Source organism: Manis javanica, chromosome 14, assembly GCF_040802235.1.
Source record: "Manis javanica isolate MJ-LG chromosome 14, MJ_LKY, whole genome shotgun sequence".
NCBI lineage: Eukaryota > Metazoa > Chordata > Mammalia > Pholidota > Manidae > Manis > Manis javanica.
The window spans coordinates 52,351,655-52,376,424 of NC_133169.1; the positions used below are offsets into that span (position 1 = coordinate 52,351,655).

The window sequence follows — 24,770 nt, forward strand, 5'->3', positions numbered from 1 at the left end:
AGGTGACCTCACACTGGTCATTCCAATGGTCAATTCTCAGTCCTCAACTTACCTGACCAGCAGCACTTTATGATCTTGATCGCTCCCTCAACAACTATTTATCAAATATATATATTGTGACAGAAGCTTCAAGTACATCCATGGACAAAATAATGATCTTTGCCCTTGAGGAGCTTACATTTTAGTGGGGAGACAGACAATAAATAACAAGTATTCTTAATTTATAAATGAGTACTATATGACTAGGTGATGACTGCAGAAAAACAGGAACTGTAGAACAGGGTAAGGGTAATCAGAAGTGCTGGCTGTGTATGTGTGTGTGTGTGTGTCTGTGCATGATGCATGGGCACAGTGGTAGTAGTAAAGCAGGTGCTTAGGGCAAGTCTCATTGAGAAGATTCCCTCAATGAGGATGGACATGAAGGATGTAAGAAAGTTACCTAAGGGAAGAACATTTCAAGCAGAGGGCTCAGCCAGAGCAAAGTCCTCATACCACAGTATGTTGGGGATAATAGAGTAATAGCAAGGAGACCAGAGAGTGTAGGGGAAAGTAGGAAAAGTAAGTTCAGACAGATAATGGGATGCTAGGTTAAGCAGGACCTTGAGCTTTTTTTAAGAGTTTTGCTTTCACTCTGAGTAAAATGGGAAATTATTGGAGGCTTTCAAACAAATGATATGATCTGTCTTACATTTTTAAAGCTAATTCCGGCTACTAACTACAGGGTTTAGGTTATAGGAAGAGGGCTAGTGAGGAGGTTATTGGGCTGGTCCAGGTGAGAAAGGATGGTGGCCAGACCAGGGTAGTAACCAAGGAGGTGATAAGTATATTATTCTGGTAATACTTGATGGGATAGCCAAATAGAATTTCCTGATAAACTGGATGTGACAGATAGAGAGCAGTCAAAGCTAACTCTAGGATTTCTTTCTTTTTTTTTTTCCACCTGAGCAGATGGAAGGATGGAGTTGTTATGAACTCCCAAGATGCCAAGAAGGGGAAGGCAACAACGGGGCCTGGTTTGAAGAGTAAGACCTGGAGCTCCAATTGAGACCTGTAAGGTATGAGATTTCCATTAGATATTCAAGCAGAGATGCCGAATAGGCTGTTGGTATCTTAGTCAGGAATTCAAGGGGGAGATCTGAGTTGGAGAGTTATGTCAGGGAATTGTCAGATTAGAGGTGACATTTATACCCAGAGACCAGAAATGTAGACAGAGAAGAGAGAGCACAGGACTGAGCCGGGGGCTCTCCAACCCAAAGAAGCTAAAGAGAGAAGAGGCCAAGTCAGTGGGAGACTGAGAAGAAAAAGCCAGGGAGTTTGGGGGTAGGAGGAAAACCAGAAGAATGTGGTATCCTGGAAACCACGTGAACAAAGCATATCAAGAAGGGAGCATCAGTGTCATAAAATGCTGGTCAGGTAAGATGAGGACTAAAAAACGACCACTGGAATGATCAATATGAGGTCACTTGATGGCCTTGACAAGAATGGTTTTGGTGTAGTGGTGTGTTGGAATAGGATCAAGAAAGAGAAGGAAGGGAGAAATTGTAAACAGAATTTATAGATGGTTCTTAAGGAATTTAACTGTAAAGCAATTGGGCATAGATGGAGGGGAAAGTAGGTCAGAAGGAGTTTTTTGTTTGTTATTAAAAATGGCAGAAATAACAACATGCTAGGAGGCTGATGGCAATGATGTCACTGAGAGTGAGGCACCATGATAACATGGGCCAGGGAGCAGGAACTCTGGGAGCACTGTCCTTTATTGGGTGAGAAAGTATGGGATCTGGGGTACACATTGAGGGACTGGCTTTAAACAGAACATGAATCGTTCATCTATGGTAACAGTCCATTTTGGGGGAGTTTTTGTTTTACATAGAAAATTACATTTAAAAAATCTGATTTATAATCCTGATGAGAAGAAAGCGGAGTGTTTATTAGAGCCATGAAAAGTCAGCTTTCCAAATTGGCAGATGTGCCCTCAGACACCACCCAGCCCTGCCCATGTACTCTGTCCTATCCTGAGAGGGGAGGTCAATGACCCAGGGATATTTAGGGAAGGACAAGGAAGGGGTGGGCTGTCTTTCTGATGGTCATTGACATTCAGTTCTGCTTTGAAGATGTTCCAGATAAGATTAAAAGGTCAGGTGGGAATAGAGGAAAGAAAGAAACAACTGTGTTTTACAGTCAGTTGAGTTCTGTTTAGGACTAGAAAGAAGAAACAATATTCTATTTTTAGTATATGGATAGGGTGATGATGAACCAATTAAATTAGCTAAGAAATGGAGCTAGGAAGGAGAGAAAATAATCTGCTATTTTAAGAAAGTGGATGGGGTGACAATGATTAAATTATACTGGTTAAGACACCAGTCAGCATTTATTGTACCTTGCAGGGGCAGAGGCCTGAAGACTTGAATCTAGGACAAGTCTGGAAGCCTGGCAGCAAGCAGCCTAAGCAGCAAAGACTGGCTAAGTGGTAGGATGAAGGTAGAAAATGATATTGTCTTCTGTATCTGTCTTTCTGAGGGAATCTCTGAGAATGGTACGCAGACATTAAGGGTGCCGTGTCCCACACTCATGTCCTCCTGCGTCCATTTCAGCACTGTTACAGAAGCCTCCTGAGAGAAAAACTGGGTAAGAACCAGACAGTGTGTCATTTCAGGCCAAAATAGGATTGCAGGGTATTCATCTGCAATAGACAAGCTGCAGAAATAGAAAGGCAAGTACAGTGATGCATCGTCACCTCCATTCAAATGGTGTCTTTGACTGTCATCAGATAATGCAAATAACAGCTAGCATATTAAGAACTTACAATGTGCCAGGAACTCTTCTAAGTAGTTAAAATGTATTAAGTAATTTCAAATAGGGATTAGTGTTCCCTCTTTATAGATGAGAAAACTAAGGCACAGAGAGGTTCACTAACCTGATCTTGCACACAAAGCTAGTTGGAAAGCTGGGAGTCAACCCAGGCAATCTTGTGGCAAAAGCTTATGTTCTTACCTACTCTGCAACACTCTATCTCAGGAGTCAGGGAGTTTCAGATTGATAAGAATGTCTGACTTTGTGAAAAATTTGTTTTATCTTTGCATTATGAGAAATTTCTTAACAGAGATATTAAAGTAGGAAAACTTAGCCACTCTTATGAATTTGAACTCATCCATGTGAGTAATGAGGAGTTAGACCTGTTTGAAAGGTTTGGGGAGTGATATATTATACATATTGCTAACTGTCTTAGCATACTCAACTTCTAACTTTATACAATGCTTATTGTGAATATTTTTCATGTAGAGTTTAGTTACTTAAAAGATTTTGGACTTTTATGTATACAAGAGTCAATGGTAGCTTACTGTGTTCTTTTGAATACCAACACTTAACAATTAATAAAATATTACATTTACACAATTTACCTATGGGAGCTGAGATGGAAAGTAGGGGAAAAAAGCTGCAAAAAGAAAAAAAAAGGAAATGCACTTTTGCAATTATGTTGAAACATTTCCTATTTACTTTAGAAATTGTAGAGGAGGAAAACTGAAACAAAGAAGGCAGAAGATACTCTGTCAGGCATCAAGCTTTTCCATCCTGTAATAGTAGTCCACAAAAGCCTCATGGTCTGGAAAAAGAGGGTGGATATTCGGGGTTGACTGTGTTTTTCCCCCACTGATGGTATGCTCACACAAGAGCATGTTACTTTGTAAACTCTGAGGGTGGGGTCACACTTCTCACTTCTTTTGTATTTTGCGGAGTATCTAGTGCTGTGCTTTTGCATAGTGGAGAGTGTTAAATATTGATTTGGCTGGGTGTGATGGTTAATTTTATGTGTTAGCTTGACTGAGCTAAGGGAGATCCAGAGCTGGTGAAACATTGCTGGGTGTGTCTGTGAGGCTGTTGCCAGGAGAGATTAGCATTTGAATCAGCTGCTGGAGTTAAGATCTCCTTTACCAATGGGGTTGGGCATCATCCAAGCCATCCAGGGCCTGAATAGAACAAGAGGCGAAGGAAGGGCGAATTTGCTCTGCTTGAGCTGAGACATCCTTGGACCTGGGGCTTTCAGACTCAAACATCAGGCTCTCCCTCCTCCACCCCCAGGCTCAAATCTTCATCCTGGGACTGGATTACACCACCAGCTTTCCTGGTTTTCCAGCTTGGAAATGGCAGACTATGGGATTTTGTGGGACTTTGTGGTCCCCATAACCAGCATGAGCCAATTCCTATAATAAATATATTTTTGTATGTATTAGTTGTGTTTCCCTGGAGAACCTTAACTGATACACTGGGTGACAAAATAGATAAGCAGAACACTTAGTCTCAAGTGAGGTACTTCTGGAAACATTTTGGCCTTGGAGAATGACAAACAAGTGCATGGAACTTGGAGATTAGAGTAGAACATAGGCACTGATAAAGCAGAACTGCGCTCTGGTAATCAGGTCACAGCACACACTTCATGAAAATGCCACTTGGCAAATGGCTTATCCTGAGCAAAATTCCAGTAATAGTTCTGCCCTGATTTCCTTTGTGATCTTAAATAATTTATTTTCTTGTCATTATCTCATTTTCTACATCTATAATAGGATATTCTATCAAGGTGCCACAGTCACATTAGCTAAATGTGCTATTGCAGATGGAAATTAAGTGTAGGTGCTTCTTGCTGAGAAATATTTTCTGAGAAACAAGTCAAAAGCATTTTTAGAATAGGGTTATTCCTAAAATAAATGCCATAATTAAATGCAAATATATGACCATGTTATATGCTGACAGCTTACATTTATAGAAATTCAATATTTCTAAGTAATTCCTGTATCAACCATTACTTAGCTTAGCTGTACTAAAATAAAATATAGAAGTTAGAGTGGTCATAAGCAGAACTAATTGAAATCTTATTCCAATAGATACCTACCTTACAGTTACTGTGGCAACCCACAACTTTTCTTTTCCTGCAGGTGTATCACAGCCACAACACGATGTGTTTGTAAGTCATATTATAGCAGCCCAAGTTCTGAGTACAATAGTTAATAACCCAGCTCACAGAATTGTATTTTTCAGCCTTATTTGTTCATTATTGTGGAGGGAAGTAATAAAGCGTATGGTCCCTGGAAAGAATGGCCAGGTTTTATTTTCAGTGTAAAGGGTGAGAATTTTTTTCTTCTGAAAGGATATTAAGGCACATTCAGAATAAGCAACAAATGTGGGCTTATATAGGAGCTGCTATCAGGGAGCTTCCTGGTGCCAGACTTAATTAAATGGTAACTAAATGGTAATTGATGAATTTTATATCTTGAACTATAGTAGGATTCTGTGCTTCTCACTTACTGGTATAATCCACACAATTATCAATAGCAAAAATGTTTTTCTCTGTTTTTCAAATATGTGTTGTGTTCAAGACATTATGCAAAAATCACAGGAACTAACAATCTCGTATCAACTGTGCTAAGTAAAAATTTCCATTGTAGCATAATATACATATTTACCAAAAGGCACAAAAATCACAAGTGTGTCAACTCAAATGAATTTCTGCAAAGTGAACAGTTAGTCCCCACTTAGATAAAATGTAGAATATTACAGATACCCTACTAATTTGTTTCCAGTTTGGGTTATTACAAATTGTCATGCTGTGACCATTTCTGTACCTGCCTTCTGATAACAGTTCCATACCTTAAGAGGCAAATGCTGGGTCATAGGACATGCATTATGTCCAGCGTTAGTAGATACTGCCAAACAGGTTTCTAGAACTGTACCAATCTGCATTAGTGTCAGCAATGTATGCAAGTTTCAGATGCTCCAGGGCCTTGAAAATTCTTACTATCTGTCACTTTCATTTTAGTCATTCTTGTGGGCAGATAGTGATACTGCCTTCCACTTTAATTTTTCATTTCCACAATGAATGACATAGTTGAACACCTTTTTCACAGGTTTATTGGCTAATCAGATATCCCCTTTTGGAGAAGTCAATTCAGTCTTATGCCCATTTTTCTAATGTATGCCTTTTGTATACTGACTTAGAGGAATTTTTTATGTAAATTCTGGATATGAATCCAATACATGTATTACAAGTATATGCTTCTACTGTGTTCACTTTCTCAATATGTCTTTGGCAAACAGAGGATCTTAAGTTTAATGTGTCCAAGTAACCACTTTTTTTCTTCATGGTTAATGCTTCTTTGTGTCCTAAGAGATTCTGGCCCATTCCAAGGTCATGAAGATATTCTCCTGTTTTCTTCCAAAGGTTTTATTGCTTTCTCTTTCACATTTAGATCTATGCAACATTTGGAATGGACATTTTTAGTATGAGATATGGTGCAAGATTTTTTTTCATGTTGATACCCTATTTACCCACTACTGCTTATTGAAAGTGTCTTTTCTACATCCTGCTTTTGAGACAAGCCTTTATGAAAAAGCAAACTCAGAAAACATTAAGTCTTTAAAAGCAGAATTGTATATAATTATGTGACAAATTTAAAAAGCTCTAGGTTGCCAATATAGATAATATGAGAAAAGTAATGTATCTCGACTAGTTGGCAAACTTCTTATATAAAGAACTAGACAGTAAATCTTATAGGTTTTGTGGGTCTTAAAGTTTCCATTCCAGTGCTCACTGTTGTTAGTTTGCTGTTGGAGCAAGAAAGTAGCCAAAGACAACACAGAAATGAATGGCCTGGTTGTATTCAAATCAAACTTTATTTACAAAAACAGGTAGAGGGCTAGATTTGGCCTAATGGCCATAGTTTGCCAACTCTGTTCTAGATTGTCACAAATTACCAGGTGACATGCATTCTTTACTGCCTTGCCTCAATGAAAATCTGATATAGGAATAGACGTTAGGCAGACTGGTGGCCTGATCCTGCTTGAGGATTGTTCACAGGAATAGAAACTGATTCAGCCATTCTAATGTACCTTAGTTCTTTCCTGAGTATCTATGGTAAGACTGTGTGAACCATTATCAACTTTTCCAGTGAATCATCCCCAGGCAGTCACGTAATGAGAGTCTTCAGAATGGTGTGGGAAGATTAATGTAGTAGAAAGCTCCCTGAAATGAGAGGTAATGGACTTCTTGAGGACCTGTTTGGATCACTTAACTGGCAGCTTGATATCTTTGTGGGGACTTGAAGATCTGGGAAGTTTACATCTAGAGCTGGAAACAATGCAGTGTCCCCTGCTCTAAGTGCAGATGAGCTGTGCCCTCTAACTAAATCAAAGGAGGCTGAATCCTCATCCTGTGTCAACAGCCTGTTTCTGTCAATTACTTTACAAACCCTTATGACAGTTACACTCCTTGTTACAGAATATGACCCTCACTGTAAATCAGTATCAAAAATTGGTCTAAGCCACACCAATCATCAGTTAAGAAAAAAACATCTGTAGTTCAAGTGGGTTAAACAACTCAACATTTTCCTTCTCTGAAAACAGTGTTTGTGCACTTCTTGATGTTATCACCAGGTAAACACTGTCAGTTTTGTATGGGTCTAAATGAAAAGTGAAGCTGTCAGTTCATCTTGCTGAGGGTTTTTAGCTTCAGCCTCCCTCATTTAATTATCAAATTTCCATTTGTGATATATTTATTTTAATTAATCATATTTTTTAATTCAAGTACAGTTGATATATAATCTTATTATACTTGTTTCAAGTATACAACACAGTGGTTCAACAGTTACACATGTTATTAAATCCTCACTCCCACAGTGAAAAGTGAATCAAATTTTACTTAGGTAGTTGCTCATTTAAATCATAGGCTTTTAGGGATAATGGCAATGGACATCTTGACTGCTGTGCAACACGCTCCTATATCTTTTATGGAACTTCTACCTGCCCCACTCAGTTCCTCACGTAAACACAGCTATTAGAATCATAGGTTATTCCCTTCCTACACACAAAGCCAACAAACTCTGTCCTCAGACAATCTGAAATTGAGACCAAGGCATTTTAGCCTGACTGTGATTGCTCTCTTGAACAAAGGATAAGAAAATTCTTTGTAGCTATTTTCCTCATGTGAATTTAAAGGAGTGAGCTGGACTGCAGCAATCATGAAGAATGCAAGGGCAGAGAAGGGGCAGAGGGCATCCCTGCATTGCCTGTAGTACTCCAGCCTGTTCCTGAAGCCCACTTCCAACCCAGCCAGTCTGGGAGACACAAATTTATTCTTTAAATCAATTCCCTTTTGCTCTCTTTCTCTCTCAAGCTAGCTAAATGGAGTTTCTGTTACTCACAACTAAAATATTTCTAACTAAGACACTATCTATTCCACACTTCTCACTGTACAGGAAAAGAAACAGAAGTCCAAGGATGATAAATGATTTGCTCCAAGACTCCATTGTCAATGACAGAAATGTGACTAGAACCCAGTCTCCTGCTCTCTTTTGGTGGGCTTTTCTCACATTTGTTGGATTAATCTATAACCCCATGCATTAACTCACTTTGAATCCCAGCTTCTAATGAGCTCTTTTCTAATGTGCTTGCCCTCTAATTTTGGTCTAAAGAGATAACAATTTGTCCTTGGGGTGCCTGTTTCCCAAAAGAGCAACACTCAGCTTTACAGTTGTGCTTTTTCTGCTCATACAGACTGAGCTCATTACAGTAAGGCCTTATTTGGTGTACTGCATTCTGTGCACTGCCCCACATGTCCCCCTCAGAAGGAAGCATTCACTTCTTTAGCTCCTGGGAGTGTTGGCTGCTGAAGCTTTACAACTACTGCTATTTCTAGGAGTAGTCCCACTGAAGGGAATTGCCCCACCAAGATTATGCCTTTTCTGTGGGGAAGGCCTGCCTTTAATGGCTGTTGATGCCAGGGAACAAGAGCCTGGTCCCCTTGCCAAAGTTCGCCGTGATTCTGAGAGCCATTTCAGCTCCAGGCCTCCTTTGCAGCTGCAGAGCCCTTCAACTCCCTCTGCCCAATCTTGTTTCCCTCACTCCCTCATGGGGGTTTTTCCTGAGTGCACTCTCTAATTTAAATTTCCTGCATTCAATTTCAAATCTTTATCTCAAAGTCTGTGTCACTGGGAATTTTATCCAAGACAGTAGTCCTTTCACTCTGTTGCCACAGTAAAACATAAGAGGAGGAAAAAAGATATATGAAGTAGTTTGTGGCAGAAAGCTTAAGATCTCCCAAATTTTTCCTGCCTCACAAACAAAATCCTATTTTTAAAATTCCTATTTATATTTTTAAAATTGTTAGGTGTGAGTTTTTTATACCTCTTTACTTCTTTAAGAGATTGAAAGTACATTATCTTGCATATTTATTATATTTTTACAAACCACTTTCTAATGGATTACTTTTAAGTTCTTAAAACTCTGTTTAATCCCTGTGTAGCACTAGTTATACTACAGTTGCTGCTTTCTTGCTGGTCTTCCCCACTAGGCTGTCTTGTCTTTGAATCTCCAGCACCTGTCTTTGAGAATGACCCTGGACAATTCAGTTAATGCTGGTTGAATAAATGCAGAGTTGCACTCAGTTGCAATTACAAAAAGATGACAGCAGGAAAAAGAATCCCCAATTGAAGGCTTGAATTACATTTCATTTAATAAGATTTCTTACACTCAGAAGCTTTGAGATATTAACAATGGATTGCCAGAACGACATTTTAGAAACTTGTGCTTTTCTAGGAGAATCAGACTCTGGAATTCTGAGTTTGGCAACATGTGGGTTAAGTTAAAATAGAACCATTCCCTCAACAAAATGCTGAATGAGATTCAATTTTAATTCAGAATCTGGAATTCTGAGTTTGGCAACATGTGGGTAAAGTAAAAATAGAACCATTCCCTCAACAAAATGCTGAATGAGATTCAATTTTAATTTCCTCCAATTTTTACTCTGAAAAATCTCAAAGCTAAAGAAAAGGTGAAAATCTGAAAAAAGCAGACTTTTCCTTTTTTATTCCTTTTTCTGAGCATTTTTATACTATTTTGTTATTTAATGTGTTAGCTCACTATAATCATTACTATTTTTGATGCATTAAGTCATCCCAAATTTGACCAGTAAGAGTTCCTTCAATCTGGTTCCTGTGTCCTTTTAAAATGACCCCATTTGTCTTTCAGCACTTCTTTGAATTCTGGTTCATATTACATGGCTGAGCTCACAAGAAAGGAAATTCCCATATACCAGAAAGAAAAGAGATCTAAGAGCCAAAGCAGAATGTAACTGAACACTAACATTCAGGTACCCCTGGGGGCTGTGAGAGGATTGGGAAATAGACACTAATAGTTAGGAGCTTAGATTTTAGTTCTTACATATCAACAGGGGATGAGTCCATGGACTTGGGTTTAGTAATATAGATTACTGTATAAAGTTAGGACCTTTCAAAACACTGCAAGTACCAAGAAGGGGGACTGAAAAACTATCCATAATCCCAGAGAGAGAGCAAGATTCTAGGGACTCTGAGTAGGAGAACAATTACCGGTAAGAGAAGAAAATCATCAAACCGTGTGGTGATTCAGGATCAGTTTCAAATTACCTGAGTGATATGGAAATCCCCAAGGTATACTTGGGTGCCTGGCAAAGACAAGCACGCACAAGATCCCTTGGAGGGACATTCCCACATTCCAAACTCCACATGGGATCCTCAGAAAATTAACAATTGCCATTCAAGATATACACACAATCAAAAATCACAAAACACATGAGGAAATTCTGAGCCATGAACAAAGAGTACTGACGATCTAGACACTTGATAAAACAGAGTATTTTGAGAGGGATTAGAAAATCAGTATTTTTAAATGATGAAAGATATAAAGAAATATAGAGAACAAATCATTATGAAAAAGGAATAGTGTATTTGACATAAAACTCAAATATAATGACTAGAAATAATAAACAGTCTCTGAAATTCAAAGAGAAATACATGGGGGTGGTTAAACAACAGATTAGACACAGCTGATATAGTAAATTAGACCATATACTAAACGACTGAAATTGAGCAGAGTAATGAGAATGAAGCACATGAGAGATGACTAACAGGAGTTCCAGTAGGAAAAAATGGACAGAATGTTTGTGAGGCAATATTTGAAAACAGAATAGAAGAGAAATTTCTGGAGTTAATGCATGACATGAATCCTCAGAAAGATGCAGTATACCAAATGTCGATTAGGATAACAACAAAAAACTGAATGCCAGTGAAAACACAAAAATCTGAAAAGCAATTATAAAGAAAGGACCACTGCTGGCAGACAGGCAGAAAGGTGGCATAGCCCATAGTCCACCAACAGTAACTGGGACTCCACTGTGAAGAAAAACCAGGTAACAGTGGGTGAAGAGCCTTGAGCTTCTGAGCACCACAGGACACCTTCTTCATAAAGCCATTATACTCTAAAACAGGAGGCATAGCAGATCTATCTAACTCAAAGGAAGAAACCCAGAAATCCAGACAAAATGAGGAGGCAGAGAAATTATATTCCAAACAAAAGTAGAGGATAAGTCACCAGAAAGAGGGCCAAATTAAATGGAGATTGCCAAACTTCTGGATAAAGATTTCAAATTAACAGTCATAAATAAGCTTACTGATCTGTGGAAAACTATTGACGAACTCAGGGAAGCCTTCAACAAAGAGATAAAAGAGCTGAAAAAGAGCCACTCAGAGCTGAAGAATATAGTAACTGAAATGAAAAGTACAATGGAGGGAATGAATAACAGATCGCCATACATAGAGGAGACAATGAGATGGAAATTAGGGAACAGGAAGACAATGAAGCTGAGGAACAGAGGGGACAAAAGAATCTCTAGAAATGAGAGTTTGCTAAGAGAGCTCCGTGCGAGATCCAAATGAAACAATACCCACATAAGAGTGATACCAAAAGAAGAGAGAGACAAAGGAGAAGAGTTTCCTTGAAGAAGTAACTGCGGAAAACGGCCCCAATCTGGGGAAGGAAATAGACACCCGGGTCCTGGAAGCATGGAGAGCTCCATGACAGACAGGCAGAAAGGTGGCATAGCCCATAGTCCACCAACAGTAACTGGGACTCCACTGTGAAGAAAAACCAGGTAACAGTGGGTAAAGAGCCTGAAGTGGGGAGTCTGAAGACAGACTCCAAAACAAAATGAATTGCAGGAAGACAACATCAAGACATAATAATTAAAATGACAAAGAGTAAGGATAAACAGAGGGTACTGAAAGCAGCAAGAGGGAGGCAAAAAATTTCTTGTAAGAGAAACCACATCAGTCTATCAGAAGACTTCTCAGCAGAAACTTCACAGGCATGAAATATTTAATATACTGAAACAAAAGGAACTTCAACCAGGAATCCTCTACCAAACAAGGTTATTATTCAGAATTGAAGGTAAGATAAAAACTTTCCCAGATAAATGAAGGCTAAAGGAATTTATAAACACTAAACCAGCACTACAGGATATGTTAAAGGGACTTCTGTAGATGGAAGTATCCCTAAGGCTAAATAGTTTTCACCAGTGGAAGTAAATCCAGAGTGAAGATAGTAGACCAATTACTTATCAAGCAAGTATGAAGTTAAAAACAAAAGTAAAGCCAACTATACATAAAGTCAGTCAAGGGATATGTAAAAAATGCAGATTATGGCATCTAATACATAAAGTGTGAGGGAGGAAGAAGAAAAAAGAAGTACTTTTAGATTGTGTTTGAAACAGAGAGACCTCAACTTAATATAGACTGTTCTTGAAACTATCCATGAATGTCATGGTAAATACAAACCTAAAACTTATAATAGATATACACACACACACAAAAAAAGAAATACAATCACAATCATAACAAGATTATGAGAGGAAGAAAGGAACAGAGAGGACCTTAGAAGAAACAAACAGAAAACAATCAACAAAAAGGCAATAAGTACATTCCTCTCAATAATTAACTTAAATGGAAATGGACTTAATGCACCAATCAAAAGACACAGAGTGGAAGAATGGGTAAAGAAACAAGACCCATGTATCCTGCCTACAAGATCCTTTCACTCCTAATGACATACATAGTCTGAAAGTGAGGGTACAGCAAAAGAGATTTCATGCAATAGGAAGAAATAAGCAGGAGTACCGGTACTAATATCAGACAAAATAGACTCCAAAACAAAGTAATGATACAACACAAGTTATAGAAGAGGCTGTCTTTTCCCCATTGTATATTCTTGTCAACAGATAGTGTTTGGAAAACTGGACAGCTACATGCAAGAGAATGAAACAGGATTACTGTCTAACTCAATATACAAAAGTAAACTCAAATGGGTCAAAGACATGAGTATCAGACATGAAACTATAAAACTCTTAGAAGAAAACATAGGCAAAAATCTCCTGAAGGCATGAGCAATTTTTCCTGATCACATCTCCTCAGGCAAGGGAAACAAAATAAAAAAGAACAAGTGAACCTAAAAAGCTTCCATACAGCAAAGGATACCATCAAAAGGACAAAAAGGCATACTACAGTATGGGAGAATATATTCATAAATGATTTAACCAGTAAGGGGTTAACATCAAAATATAAAAAGAAATCATATGCCTCAACACCCAAAAAACAAATAACTCAATTTAAAAAATGGGCAGAGGACCTGAATTGATATTTCTCAATGGCCAATAGGCACATGAAGAGATGTTCCACATCATTAACCATCAGGGAAATGCAATCAAAACAACAATGAGAATTCTCACACTAGTTAGAATGGCCACTATCCAAAAGACAAGAAATAACAAGTGTTGGCAAGGATGTGGAGACATGGGAACCCTCCCACACTGTTGGTGGGAATGACAATTGGTGCAGCTACCATGGAAAGCAGTATGGAGGTTCCTCAAAAAACTAAAAATAGAAATACCATTCGATGCAGCCATTGCACTTTTAGGAATTTACTTGAAGAAAACAAAATCTCTGATTTGAAAAGATGTATGCACCCCTATGTTTACTGCCACATTATTTACCATAGCCATGATATGGAAGCAACGTAAGTGTCCATTAACAGATGAATGGATAAAGAAGATGTGGTACATATACAGAATGGAATATTATTCAGCCATAAAAAGAAAAGAAATACTGCCATTTGCAACAAATAGAGAGATCTAGAGTGTATTATGCTCGATTAAATAAACCCAGTGTAACTGCTGAGCCACTGAGTTGTGTATTTGGAACAGACATGATTGTTTATCAATGATACTTTAATAAAAAAAAAAAAGAAAAAGAAAGAAGCCTGCAAGAGAAAGAAAAATACCATATGATTTTACTTACTTGTGGAATAGAAAACAAAGCAAAACAGAATGAGCATAATGGCAGTAGATTCATAGACACTGAAAAGTGACCAGTGGTTACCACCATGGGGGAGGGGGTGTAGTGGGTGTTTGGGAAGGGTGAGGGGAATAGAGACACAAAAATTCTCAATCATAATATAAACTGGCCACAGGAACAGTAGTACAGTGTAGAGAATACAACCAATGATTCTGTAACATCTTCTTATACTGACAGATAGTAACTGCACTAGTGGGGGTGAGGATTTAGAAATATGGATAACTGCTGAATCAGTGTTGTATACCTGAAACCAATATAAGATTTTATTAACTGTACCTCAGAAAAAAAAAAAAAGACAATGAAACAGTATCTGTGAGATGCTAGGGAAATAATGCCAGTGTAGAATTCCATACCTGACTAAATTATTATTCAACAGAAAAGGTGAGAGTCAACATTTTCAGACACAGAGATTCACTGAAGAAACTATTTAGAATGTATAGAATATATATATATATATATATATATAAAATCACAGTATATGGGTCTATCTCTCTGGTTAGCTGCTATCATTTTTCAGTGCTTTCACCAATACCATCCTTTAAAAAATAACCCTGGCTTTATCATATATTTTAACAGCTTTATTGCATTGTAATTGGCATACTTTGAACTAAACATATTATAAATGTACACATGCATTTTGTACATTTTTTTGACACGTGCATACACCTGTAAAACCATCACCATAATTGAGATAATGAACATATCCATCACCCTCCAATAATTCATGTACCTTTTTAATTCCTCCCTCCAGCTGTCCCTGTCCTCATCCTCCGGCAACCCTTGATCTGCTTTCTGTTACTATGAAGCAGTTTGCAGTTTCTAGAATTTTATATAAACAGAATCATATAACATGTATTTGCTTTTGTCTGGTTTCCTTCACTAAGGATAAGTATTCTGAGACTGACCTATGTTGTTGCATATAATAATAGTTCCTTTCTTTTTGTTCCTTGGACATATTCCACTGTATAGAGATTATCACAATTTGTTAATTCATTCATCTGTTGATGGACATTTGGGCTGTCCCCAGTTTTGAGCCATTACAATTAAAGCTTCTATAAATTAAGCCTTTTCAAAAATTGAGATATAATTGATATTTCACATTATATTAGTTTCAGGTTTACAACATGATTATTTGTATATACTGTGAGGAGGATCACTGCAATAACTAGTTAATATTGATCACCACACATAGTTGCAATTGTCTTCCTGTGATGAAGCTTTTAAGATGTACTCTCTTAGCATTGTTCAAATATGCAATATTACTAACTATAGTCACCATGTGTACATTACATCTCCATGACTTACTTTACAACTGTAATTGTGCACCTTTTGACCACTTTCACCCATTTCGTCCACCCCCATATGCCACCTCTGGCAACCACCAATCTGTTCTTTGTATCTATGAGTTTGGTTTTTCAGTTTGTTTTTACATTCCACTTATGAGATCACACAGTATTTGTCTTTCTCTGACTTATTTCACTTTGCATAATGTCTATTCAGATCCTCTGCACATTTTTTCATTGGATTTTTTTTTTTGGTGTTGAGTTGTATTTATTCTTTATGTATTTTGGATATTAGCCATTATCAATACATGATTTCCAAATATTCTCTCCTATCCTGTAGGTTGCCTTTTCATTTTGTTGATGGTTTCTTTTGCTGGGCAATATAGAAAAATCTGTGTATAGATAAATGCTTTCATTCTTTTAGGTATATACTGAGGGGTAGAAAGTCTAGGTAATATGAGATGTGTTTAACTTTTTAAGAAACTGAACAGTTTTTCAAAGCTTTTTTGCCATTTTACATTTCTACCAGCAATGTGTAAGTATTTCAGTTCTTCCACATTCTTGCCAACACTTGGTATGGTCAGCCATATTTTAGCCATTCTAATTGGTATGTGGTAGTACATCATTGTGATTTTCATTTCCAATGACTACTGATGTTGAGTATTTTTCGTATGCCTATTTCCATTTGTGTAACTTTTTATCATCAAGTATTCAAATATTTATCTGTTTTAAAAAGGGGTTGTTTTCTTACTTTAAATGTTCTTTATATATTCTGAGTAAAAGTTCTTTATCAGTTTATGAGTTATAAATATTTTCTCCCAGTCTGTGGCTTGTTTTCATTCTTTTAACAACATTTTATAGAGCAAAGGTTTTTCATTTTGATAAAGTCCAGTTTCTTTTGTGTATTGTGCTTTTGGTGTCATGTCTAAGAAATCATTACCTAACTCTAAGTCATAAAGATTTTCTTCTTTTACTTCAAGAAGTTTTCTAGTTTTAAGTTTTACATTAGGTCCATGATTGATTCTCAGTTAATTTTTGTATAGTGTGTGAGGTATGAATTAAAGTTCCATTTTTCTGCACATGGATATCCAGTCTTATTCTCTTTCATCATAGCTGATTTAGCTATTTATGGAGCCTTATTATTTCTCATGAATTCTAATAGTTCCTCAAAAATATCCTACTGCAATTTTAGCTGTGATTACAATGAAGTTAGAGATTGATTTGGGGAGAATTAGCATGAACATGTTTCTCCAATTACTTTATTGAAACTCTTGCCAAAGTCACCAGTTATCACCATGCTGCTAAATCCTACTGGAATTTTAATTGCAATTGCAATGCAATCAGTCTTACTTTCATGAAACACTTTTTTTCACTTGGCTTCCAGGACTCTACACCAAGAGATCAAGAAACTTTTCCTGTAAGGGGACCAGAGAGCAATTTTAGGCCTTGCGTATCATGCAGTTTCTATTTCAATCATTCAACTATGTCACTGTAGTATATGAAAGCAGCCATAGACAAGACTTAAACGAATAAGTGTGATGTTTCCTATAAACCTTTATTTACAAAAAGGGCAGTGGGTCAAATTTGGCCTCTGTGAGCCAAAGCCTGCCAACCTCTGCTCTAAATTCTCCTTGTTTTCATTCTACCCTACTGGAAATTTTTCTAGCTCTTGTTGTTCATAATTATCTGTTTAACTTCTTCACATTGGAGTACCCCAGGACTCAATGACTTTTCTTCTCTATCTAAAATTAATTTCCTGGTGATTTCATCCAACAGACGATTTTAAATACTTCATCTATATTAATGGCTCCCAAAGTTTTACACCAGCCCAGACCATTTCCTGAGCAGCATTTGTTATATCCAATCTCATTAACAACTCCAATTGGATAACTGATAGTCATTTCAATCAATGCATGCCCCAAACTAAACTTCTGATCTTCTTTCACAAACTTGGTTGTTTACCATCACAGCTGATGGTAACTATGTCCTTTCAGTTGCTCAAGCCAAAAACCTTGGGAATCAACTGACTCCTTTCTTTTAATTTCACCTCACATTCAATCCATCAGGAAACCCATGGGCTCTATCAAAATATATCCCAAATCTTGCCACTTCTCATAACTATCACTGCTGCCACACTGGCCACTATCACCTCTTTCCTAGGTTAATGCAAGAGACTTCTAATTGGTATCCCTGCATCCACCCTTGCCCCAATGATCTATTATCAGAACAATAGCCAGAATGGTCTCTTTAAAACTTAAAGATCCTAACACTCCTCTTCTCAAAACAACCTTAAGATTATGCATTTTACTGAGTAAAAACCACAGTTCTTGTAATAATCTGCAAAACCTGACATTTACTCCCTGCCTCCTTCTACCTTTTCATTTCTGTGACTTCATCTCCTACTACTTTCCTCCTAAATCACTTTGCTACCGACACTCAGTTCTTCTCAAACAGAGCAGGCATGAGCCTGTTTCAGGAACACTGCACTTAGTTTGCTCTGGTTGGAAAGCTCTTCCCTAGTATCTGCATGGCTACATCCCTCACATTCTTCATCTTTACTCAACTATCACTTTCTTAGCAGACCGTCACTGATCAAATTATTTTAAATGGCAACACCTTGTTTTTCCTTGCTTCCCTATCTCCTTTTCCTGCTTTGTCTTTCTCCAAAGCAATTATCACCTTCTAGTTTACTTTTTAATTCTGTTTATTGTCTGTCTCTCACATACAGAAGAATGCTGATCTTCTGCCAGCATTCCCCAGTGGCTGTACCAATCAAAAGTCAGAGGGTATAGGACCAACTTTAGCTGGTTCATACAGGTCAGTCCTTCCAGAGAAGGCTGAAAGCAGAGTCCAGAAGGGCTGAGAGTAGATCTGAAATGGTAAACAGAAGACGCAGGCATTTTTATTACTTTGGTTCATGGCTATATCTTAGTAGATTTACAATAAATAAATGTCCAGGTATCTGTTTAAAAAAGAGGGAATGATCCATCATGCCAACTGCTACTAAGAGGATGAATAAAAAAAGACTGAGAATTAACCTATGTACTTCCAAGCAGAGGTTACTGGTGGGGGACATTAAGTACAGAAACCTCTCAGTACAAAAAAGAGTGGAGAAATGGTGCTGAAGCTTGAGGGCAGGGGAGTTTCAAAGGAAGTTTTTTTTAAAATGGGAATATTTCAAAATGTTGAATGCTGTTGAGAACAATCTAGTGGAGAGAAGGAAAAGAGATTTGGCAGCAGAGAGGGATAATTGTAGGGACAAAGGCACTGAATAGTTAAGAGGATTAGACTGATTCCAATATATAATAACTTGGGATATCATCAAAATTCCTTGATATGCAATCAGAAAGAAGATGTGATATTCAATAAATGATGCTAAGGTAAAGTGTTTTCCCATAAAAAAAGATAAAATTAGATCCCTCTTTCCTATCAAAAATAAATTTTAGATGGATCTACATGGCATAAAGGCCTGAACATAGAAAGTAAGACTTCATCACTCAGAGGAAAATGTATCTATATGACTTTGGAGTAGAAAAGAATTTCTTAAAAAGATACAAAAGGAAAATTAATGAAAAAAATTTTTTGAAATGCATACACTAAAATACACTTCGAAACTACAGTTTTATCATAAACAGAGAAGACAAGTCATATAATGGAAGACATTTGCATCTCAGATAATGTATACAGGGTTAATATTCAGAATACATAAAGGATCATTAAGGAAAAAGTCAGACAACCTCACAGAGGAAAGTTCATAAAGGATAGGAACACAAATTCATAATGGAAAACTGTAATAGCCAATAAACATGACAAGATAATCTACATCATCAGTAATCCGGAAATGCAAATTAAAACAGTGTGCTACCATTTCATATCATTAGCTTGACAAAAAAGGGAAGCCATATATAACAACAGCAGTTAAGATATGGAGAAATGGGACCTCTTACATGGTGCTGACTGTAGAGTAAGCTGGCATGAGTACTTTTAAGAACAGTTAAAAAATTCCTCAAAGAGATGAATATGTACCTAACCTATAACTCAACAGTTTTGATTCTGGGTATATATATCCAGATAAACATTTACATGGGTGCTGAATCCATGTGCTGGAGTTTTTAGTAAATTTGTTTGCAATATCAAAAAATGAAACAATACTATTATTTATCAAGAGACATGGATAAACAATATAGTTTATTCTTACAAAGGAATAAAAGATAAAAGTGAAAGACCTAGATATTTCTGCAACAATACACATACATTTCTAAAACCTACTGTATGATGAAAACTAAGCGGCAGAATACATGGAGCATAATACCATTCACTTAACATTTGAAACCGCAAAACAAAACTATTATATATATATACGCTATTATATTGTACTATATAATGTCATATATATATTATATTATATTTTTAATATCTATACACGCTATATATGTTACATATACTATATAATGTTTTGAATAATACACATTTGGTAAAAGCATAAAAACAAGTATGGGGATAATATCCTCCAACTGTAAAACAGTGACTATCCCTGAAATGAGTCAGGAGAAAGAAAAGGGAGGTAGGACTTAAGCTTTATAAGATTTTTTGACTTAAAAGGAAGGAGATCTTTAAACAAATAATGCAAAATGTAACATCTGTCAAATGTGGGCATTCACTAGTGTCTGACATACTAATTGCTAATATTTGAAATATTTCATAATTGAGAATTTTAAAAAAAAGCACTAATAGCTTAGGAGTAGTCCTTTAAAATTTATATGTTGATATACTCACTGTAAAAAATATTTAAACATGCAGGAGTATCAGTTCTCAATTTACTTGTCTCCTTCCATAAATCTCATTTACCTCCCTGTCTACTAACATTTAGCACATATTATTTCTATGCCTTTGTACATATATATGCATATATATATGATATGAGCAAAAATAGTTGTTTTGTATATAAGTGAATTCATAGAGAACATATACTTTGTGACTTGCTTCTTTCTAGACTAGATATTTTGCCATTTTTTTCAATTCCTTTTTAATATCCCACTGTACAGATGAGACACACTTTCTTTAACTGTTCCTCTATGTTTGGAAATTTAGGCTGTTATCAATTTCTAAAAATTATAACCAATGCTACAGAAATTTCTGTATATACATCTGAGTGTACATTTATTAGTATCCTTACAGTTCTTGAAAATATAGACTGAATAGTATGTTTATTTCAAATTTTGATGTCAACTTTCCTTCAAAAAGGTCCTATAACTTACATTTCTTCCAGAAATACAAGAGAGTACCTATTTCCACATTCTTCCACCTTTGCAAATACTGGACACAATCAATTTCTTTAACTTCTATAAATTTGATGAACAAAAATGTTTCATTTTAATTTATATTTCTCTGATCATTACAGAAGTTTAATATTTCTTCTTTCTTATTTCTATCATTTGCCCATTTTCCTACTGAGTTACTTGTTGCTAAATAAGCCACAGGAGCACCTTATATATTAACTATTTTAATCATTACTTTAGTGGAAAGTATTTTCTCTGAACTATTTATAGTGGTTTTTACAGAAGACAGATGTTTTATTGTATTTTTTATACAGATCTATTTGTCAATCTGTTGGGATTTTGCTCGATTACACTTAAGGAACTGTTATCTCCATAATTTTCAGCTGTCCCATCTAAGAATACAGTGCGTCCTTAATATTTAAGTTTTTCAGGTTTTCTAAAAAGTCCATTCCTATTTTATAGTTTACTCTTATAAGCAGAATTTTTCCATTTATTTTCTAATTGGTTATAGCTGATATATAGCAAAGTTATATTAATTTTGTATTCATTACTTTTGCTTTAGAAAACTCTACTTAAGAATTGGAATTTTCATTTCTTTGTTGACATATGGCATTCATTGTGTTTACAACTAAATGGTTTATTTTGTCCATGAGCATAGAAGTTCCATTTATTCTCATTATCGTGTGCTTTTTGGACACTGTACTAATATTAAGAAATGAAACTGCAGATAAAATAAGAACCAACTTAAACACTATTTGAGTTAAATCTTAATTTTAATGTTCCAAATTAGATGTTATGCAAACTATCTGTCATATATTCCTCCAGCTTCAAATCATCAGTGAAGGATTCTTTCCTCACACACTTGACAAATATGATTCTCCTGCCATTCACTCTTTCTAACTTCTGCCAAAAGATTGTTTCACACAGTCATGCTGAGCCTCTGAGCCTAGATATCTGCACTTAGAATTTGTAAAACCCACTTTCACAAGATTTCAGTAGTCAAAAGGAAATGTTAGAAGTGGGCAACTTCCTTGGGGAAATATGAGAAGCTTTTTTTTTAAACTAAATTAAAAATATTTAATTAAATGTTGACATGTACCAAAGAGAAGTTAGGTACTTAAGATAGTCATCATTCTTAAAATTCTGTAAGTGGGTTACAAAATAAACACTATATAGATGTAGTTTACCCAGTAGAATACTGACTATATGTCTAAATGATTTTGATAATTTTTTGATCTCCTAAAATTAAATTACTTTAAAATATGACATTTTATATCCAGTATTGCTATACCAATATGTCTGCCAACAAACAAAGCTTGCACTGAGAATCTTGTAAAAATGAAAAACTCTGTCAAGGTATTCATCGAATGGGAGAAATGATCAGTGAAAAGGACAGAACACACTGTTCATTGAGAAAACAGAATGGTAAAGATGCAAGACAAAAGTGAAACAAGAAGAACATTAAATACAATTTTATGAGTTCCTACCATTAGATGGTAGAATGACAAGCTGTTTTGTAATACTGCCAATCTTCTCAGGAATGGGACATGAGGAAGAAGAAAAGACATTTAAATTTAATTGGTTAAAATTAAAAGAATGCAGCCACATATTACATATTCACAATAAAGTCTAACTCTGGTGTAAGTACAGCTAATCCTACTAAGGCTACAGAATATAGTTTGATCAAGGGCCACTATTTCCTAAAAAATTTAGAATTATTTTATCACACAGTGATCCTAGGTAATTTTGATATTTTATTCATCTATCTTTAGAAGACTAATTTTAAAATGTTTTTATAGAAACACAAAGATACTATTTTTAAAAGGAAACTGTATCATTATTTTTTAGCTACAAAAACAATTTCAGTGCTTTAGGAAACAAAACCCACCTTCTATGGAGAGTTGGCACACACTGAAATTCTTTGACAAATTTAATGATTGGGGACATTATTTTAAGCCAGTAATTTTAATCTGACAGATTCACTTTACATGGGAGGAAAACCCACCAAATTGTCAAAACACTGCATTCTCAAATAGTTATGGTAAAACCAAAATACTCATCAAGGCCAAAGAGAACTGAATATGATATCCCTCCCTAAGCATATATTTAACTTTTTAAAGTTTGGTTTTCAATGAAAATGAAATGTCTTACCTAATGCTCTTTAGAAACACTTTTAACTATGTTCTGCATTTTAAGCAATGTCCTAACCTGAAATTTAATTATAAAACTATACTTAAATTAATTCACTGCCAAAATGCCAGGTCAGAGAAAACATTACAAAGACTTGATTTCATCCTAGAAAATTCATTGCTTCTGAGTAGGTGCATCATAATATGGCACATTTTCTATAAGAAGGTCTTTCCTGGGGATCAATTCTGAAAGAAAATCATAAAGAAAATAATATCATTAATATTAAAATAAAATGTAAATAGACTCATTTCCCCCTAAAACTTATAACAGCAAAATATCAAGTTTTAAGATATATCTTTAAGAGATATTTTATTTCAGTTAACTTCAAAGGTGAAATCTTTGAATTTAAGCAGAGACAGTTAACAAAATATTCATTTCAGATTATATAAAAACATGTATGACCAATTTAACCATTTATCATTTATTTATTAAATATGACTAATTAAATAACTGAACAGAATTCAGCCAAAGCATTTTTTAGCCTTCAGTTACAGATTACTGATAATTAAAATCATTCATTGGAAAATTTGTTTGCATTACCTACTATATAAAAAACAAGATGACTGCTTTCCCAATCTAAAGATTCCAAGTTTTAAGGAACAGTGGTTCTCAACTGTAGGTATTTTGAGTGTCCACACCAACTGAAGAAGACTACTGGAATTCAGTGGGCAGATGTCAGGGGTGTGTGGGACAATCTGGTGCAGTGAAGTACTATCCTGTTCCAAATGCCAATACAGCCCCTTTGAGAAACAATGTTAAACAACAACAACAAAGTCCCTACAGACATCTTGTAGAGCTGATCGAGATAAAGTTCTTAAGATACAAAATTTTGAAGAAACACATGATGTTTTTTTCTAGGGAAGAGCTCACTCCAGGTGAACTGGCATTATCAAAAACTGCTCACATCACATTCTATGAAATGACTTGCTTATACTCTTCATAATCATGGTCATGAAAAACAAAGACTGAGGAACTGCTTCAGATTGAGGAAGACTAAAAAAACCCATGGTGACTAAATGCCATCTGTGTGATCCTCAACTGGATCCTAGACCAGACGGAAATGTTTTTTACTTCTGTTATAAAGGACAAGTTAGGACAAATGGAAAAATTTTCATAACAGAATTGTATTAATGTTAATACCCTGGTTTTGATAATTATACTGTGAAAAATATAATTAATTTTACTATACTATATACTATATAGTTATGTAATTATACTACAGTTCTCAAGTCATACTATAATTTGTTCTATTATAAATTGTTATAATTATCAAATTATACTGCATATATAAGAGAATGTCATTATAAATTGAGAAAACATACATTGAAGTATTTTCTAAAAATACACCCTAAGGTATTGCTCCAGACTTAAACCCAAGTGGGCTGTCATGATTTTTAAGAAGCCCATTTAGAGGTAAGAAGGTAATGTCTGCAACTTACCCTCAGAAAGTTAATGGAAAAAATGAGGGAGGAAGGATAAATCAAATGTGGTAAAATGTTAGCATTTGTGGAATCTTGGTAAAGGAAGTTACCATGCCCTTAAACTTTTCTTGTATCCTTTCTGTAAATTTTCATCATTAAGCTAAAGTTTTTTTTTTTTTTAAGTAGACATCACTAAAACAAATTCAATTCAGAAAACTGAAATGCTCACTTAAAAAAATTAGTGATCTGACTAAAAACAATGTTCTTATGAGCAAGATAGTAAATGGGGCTTACCAAAATAAAAACTAGTTAAATATGTATTGTTTAACCACTGTTTATATCTTATCTGCCTTTACCAAATCTTTGAAGATTTCACCAGGGAGCAAACCA

The 24,770-nt window shown here is 35.7% G+C and overlaps 1 protein-coding gene across 5 annotated transcripts in view; it reads right to left on the reverse strand.

Annotated features, from left to right (window-relative positions):
* Positions 1 to 24,770, reverse strand: part of LYRM7 (LYR motif containing 7) — a 112,352-nt gene that overhangs the window by 58,336 nt on the left and 29,246 nt on the right. For 2 of the 5 annotated variants that reach the window (XR_012125156.1, XR_012125155.1), the window contains exon 5: positions 22,257 to 23,144. Coding sequence is in view for 1 of the 5 variants with exons in the window: in XM_017680548.3 (XP_017536037.2) it covers positions 23,074 to 23,144 (71 nt within the window). In the remaining 4 variants the exon portion in view is untranslated. Of the gene's footprint in view, positions 1 to 12,845; positions 18,362 to 19,644; positions 23,145 to 24,770 lie in introns of those variants that run through there. The other 3 variants (XR_001856316.3, XR_005062701.2, XM_017680548.3) reach the window with 3 other exon arrangements.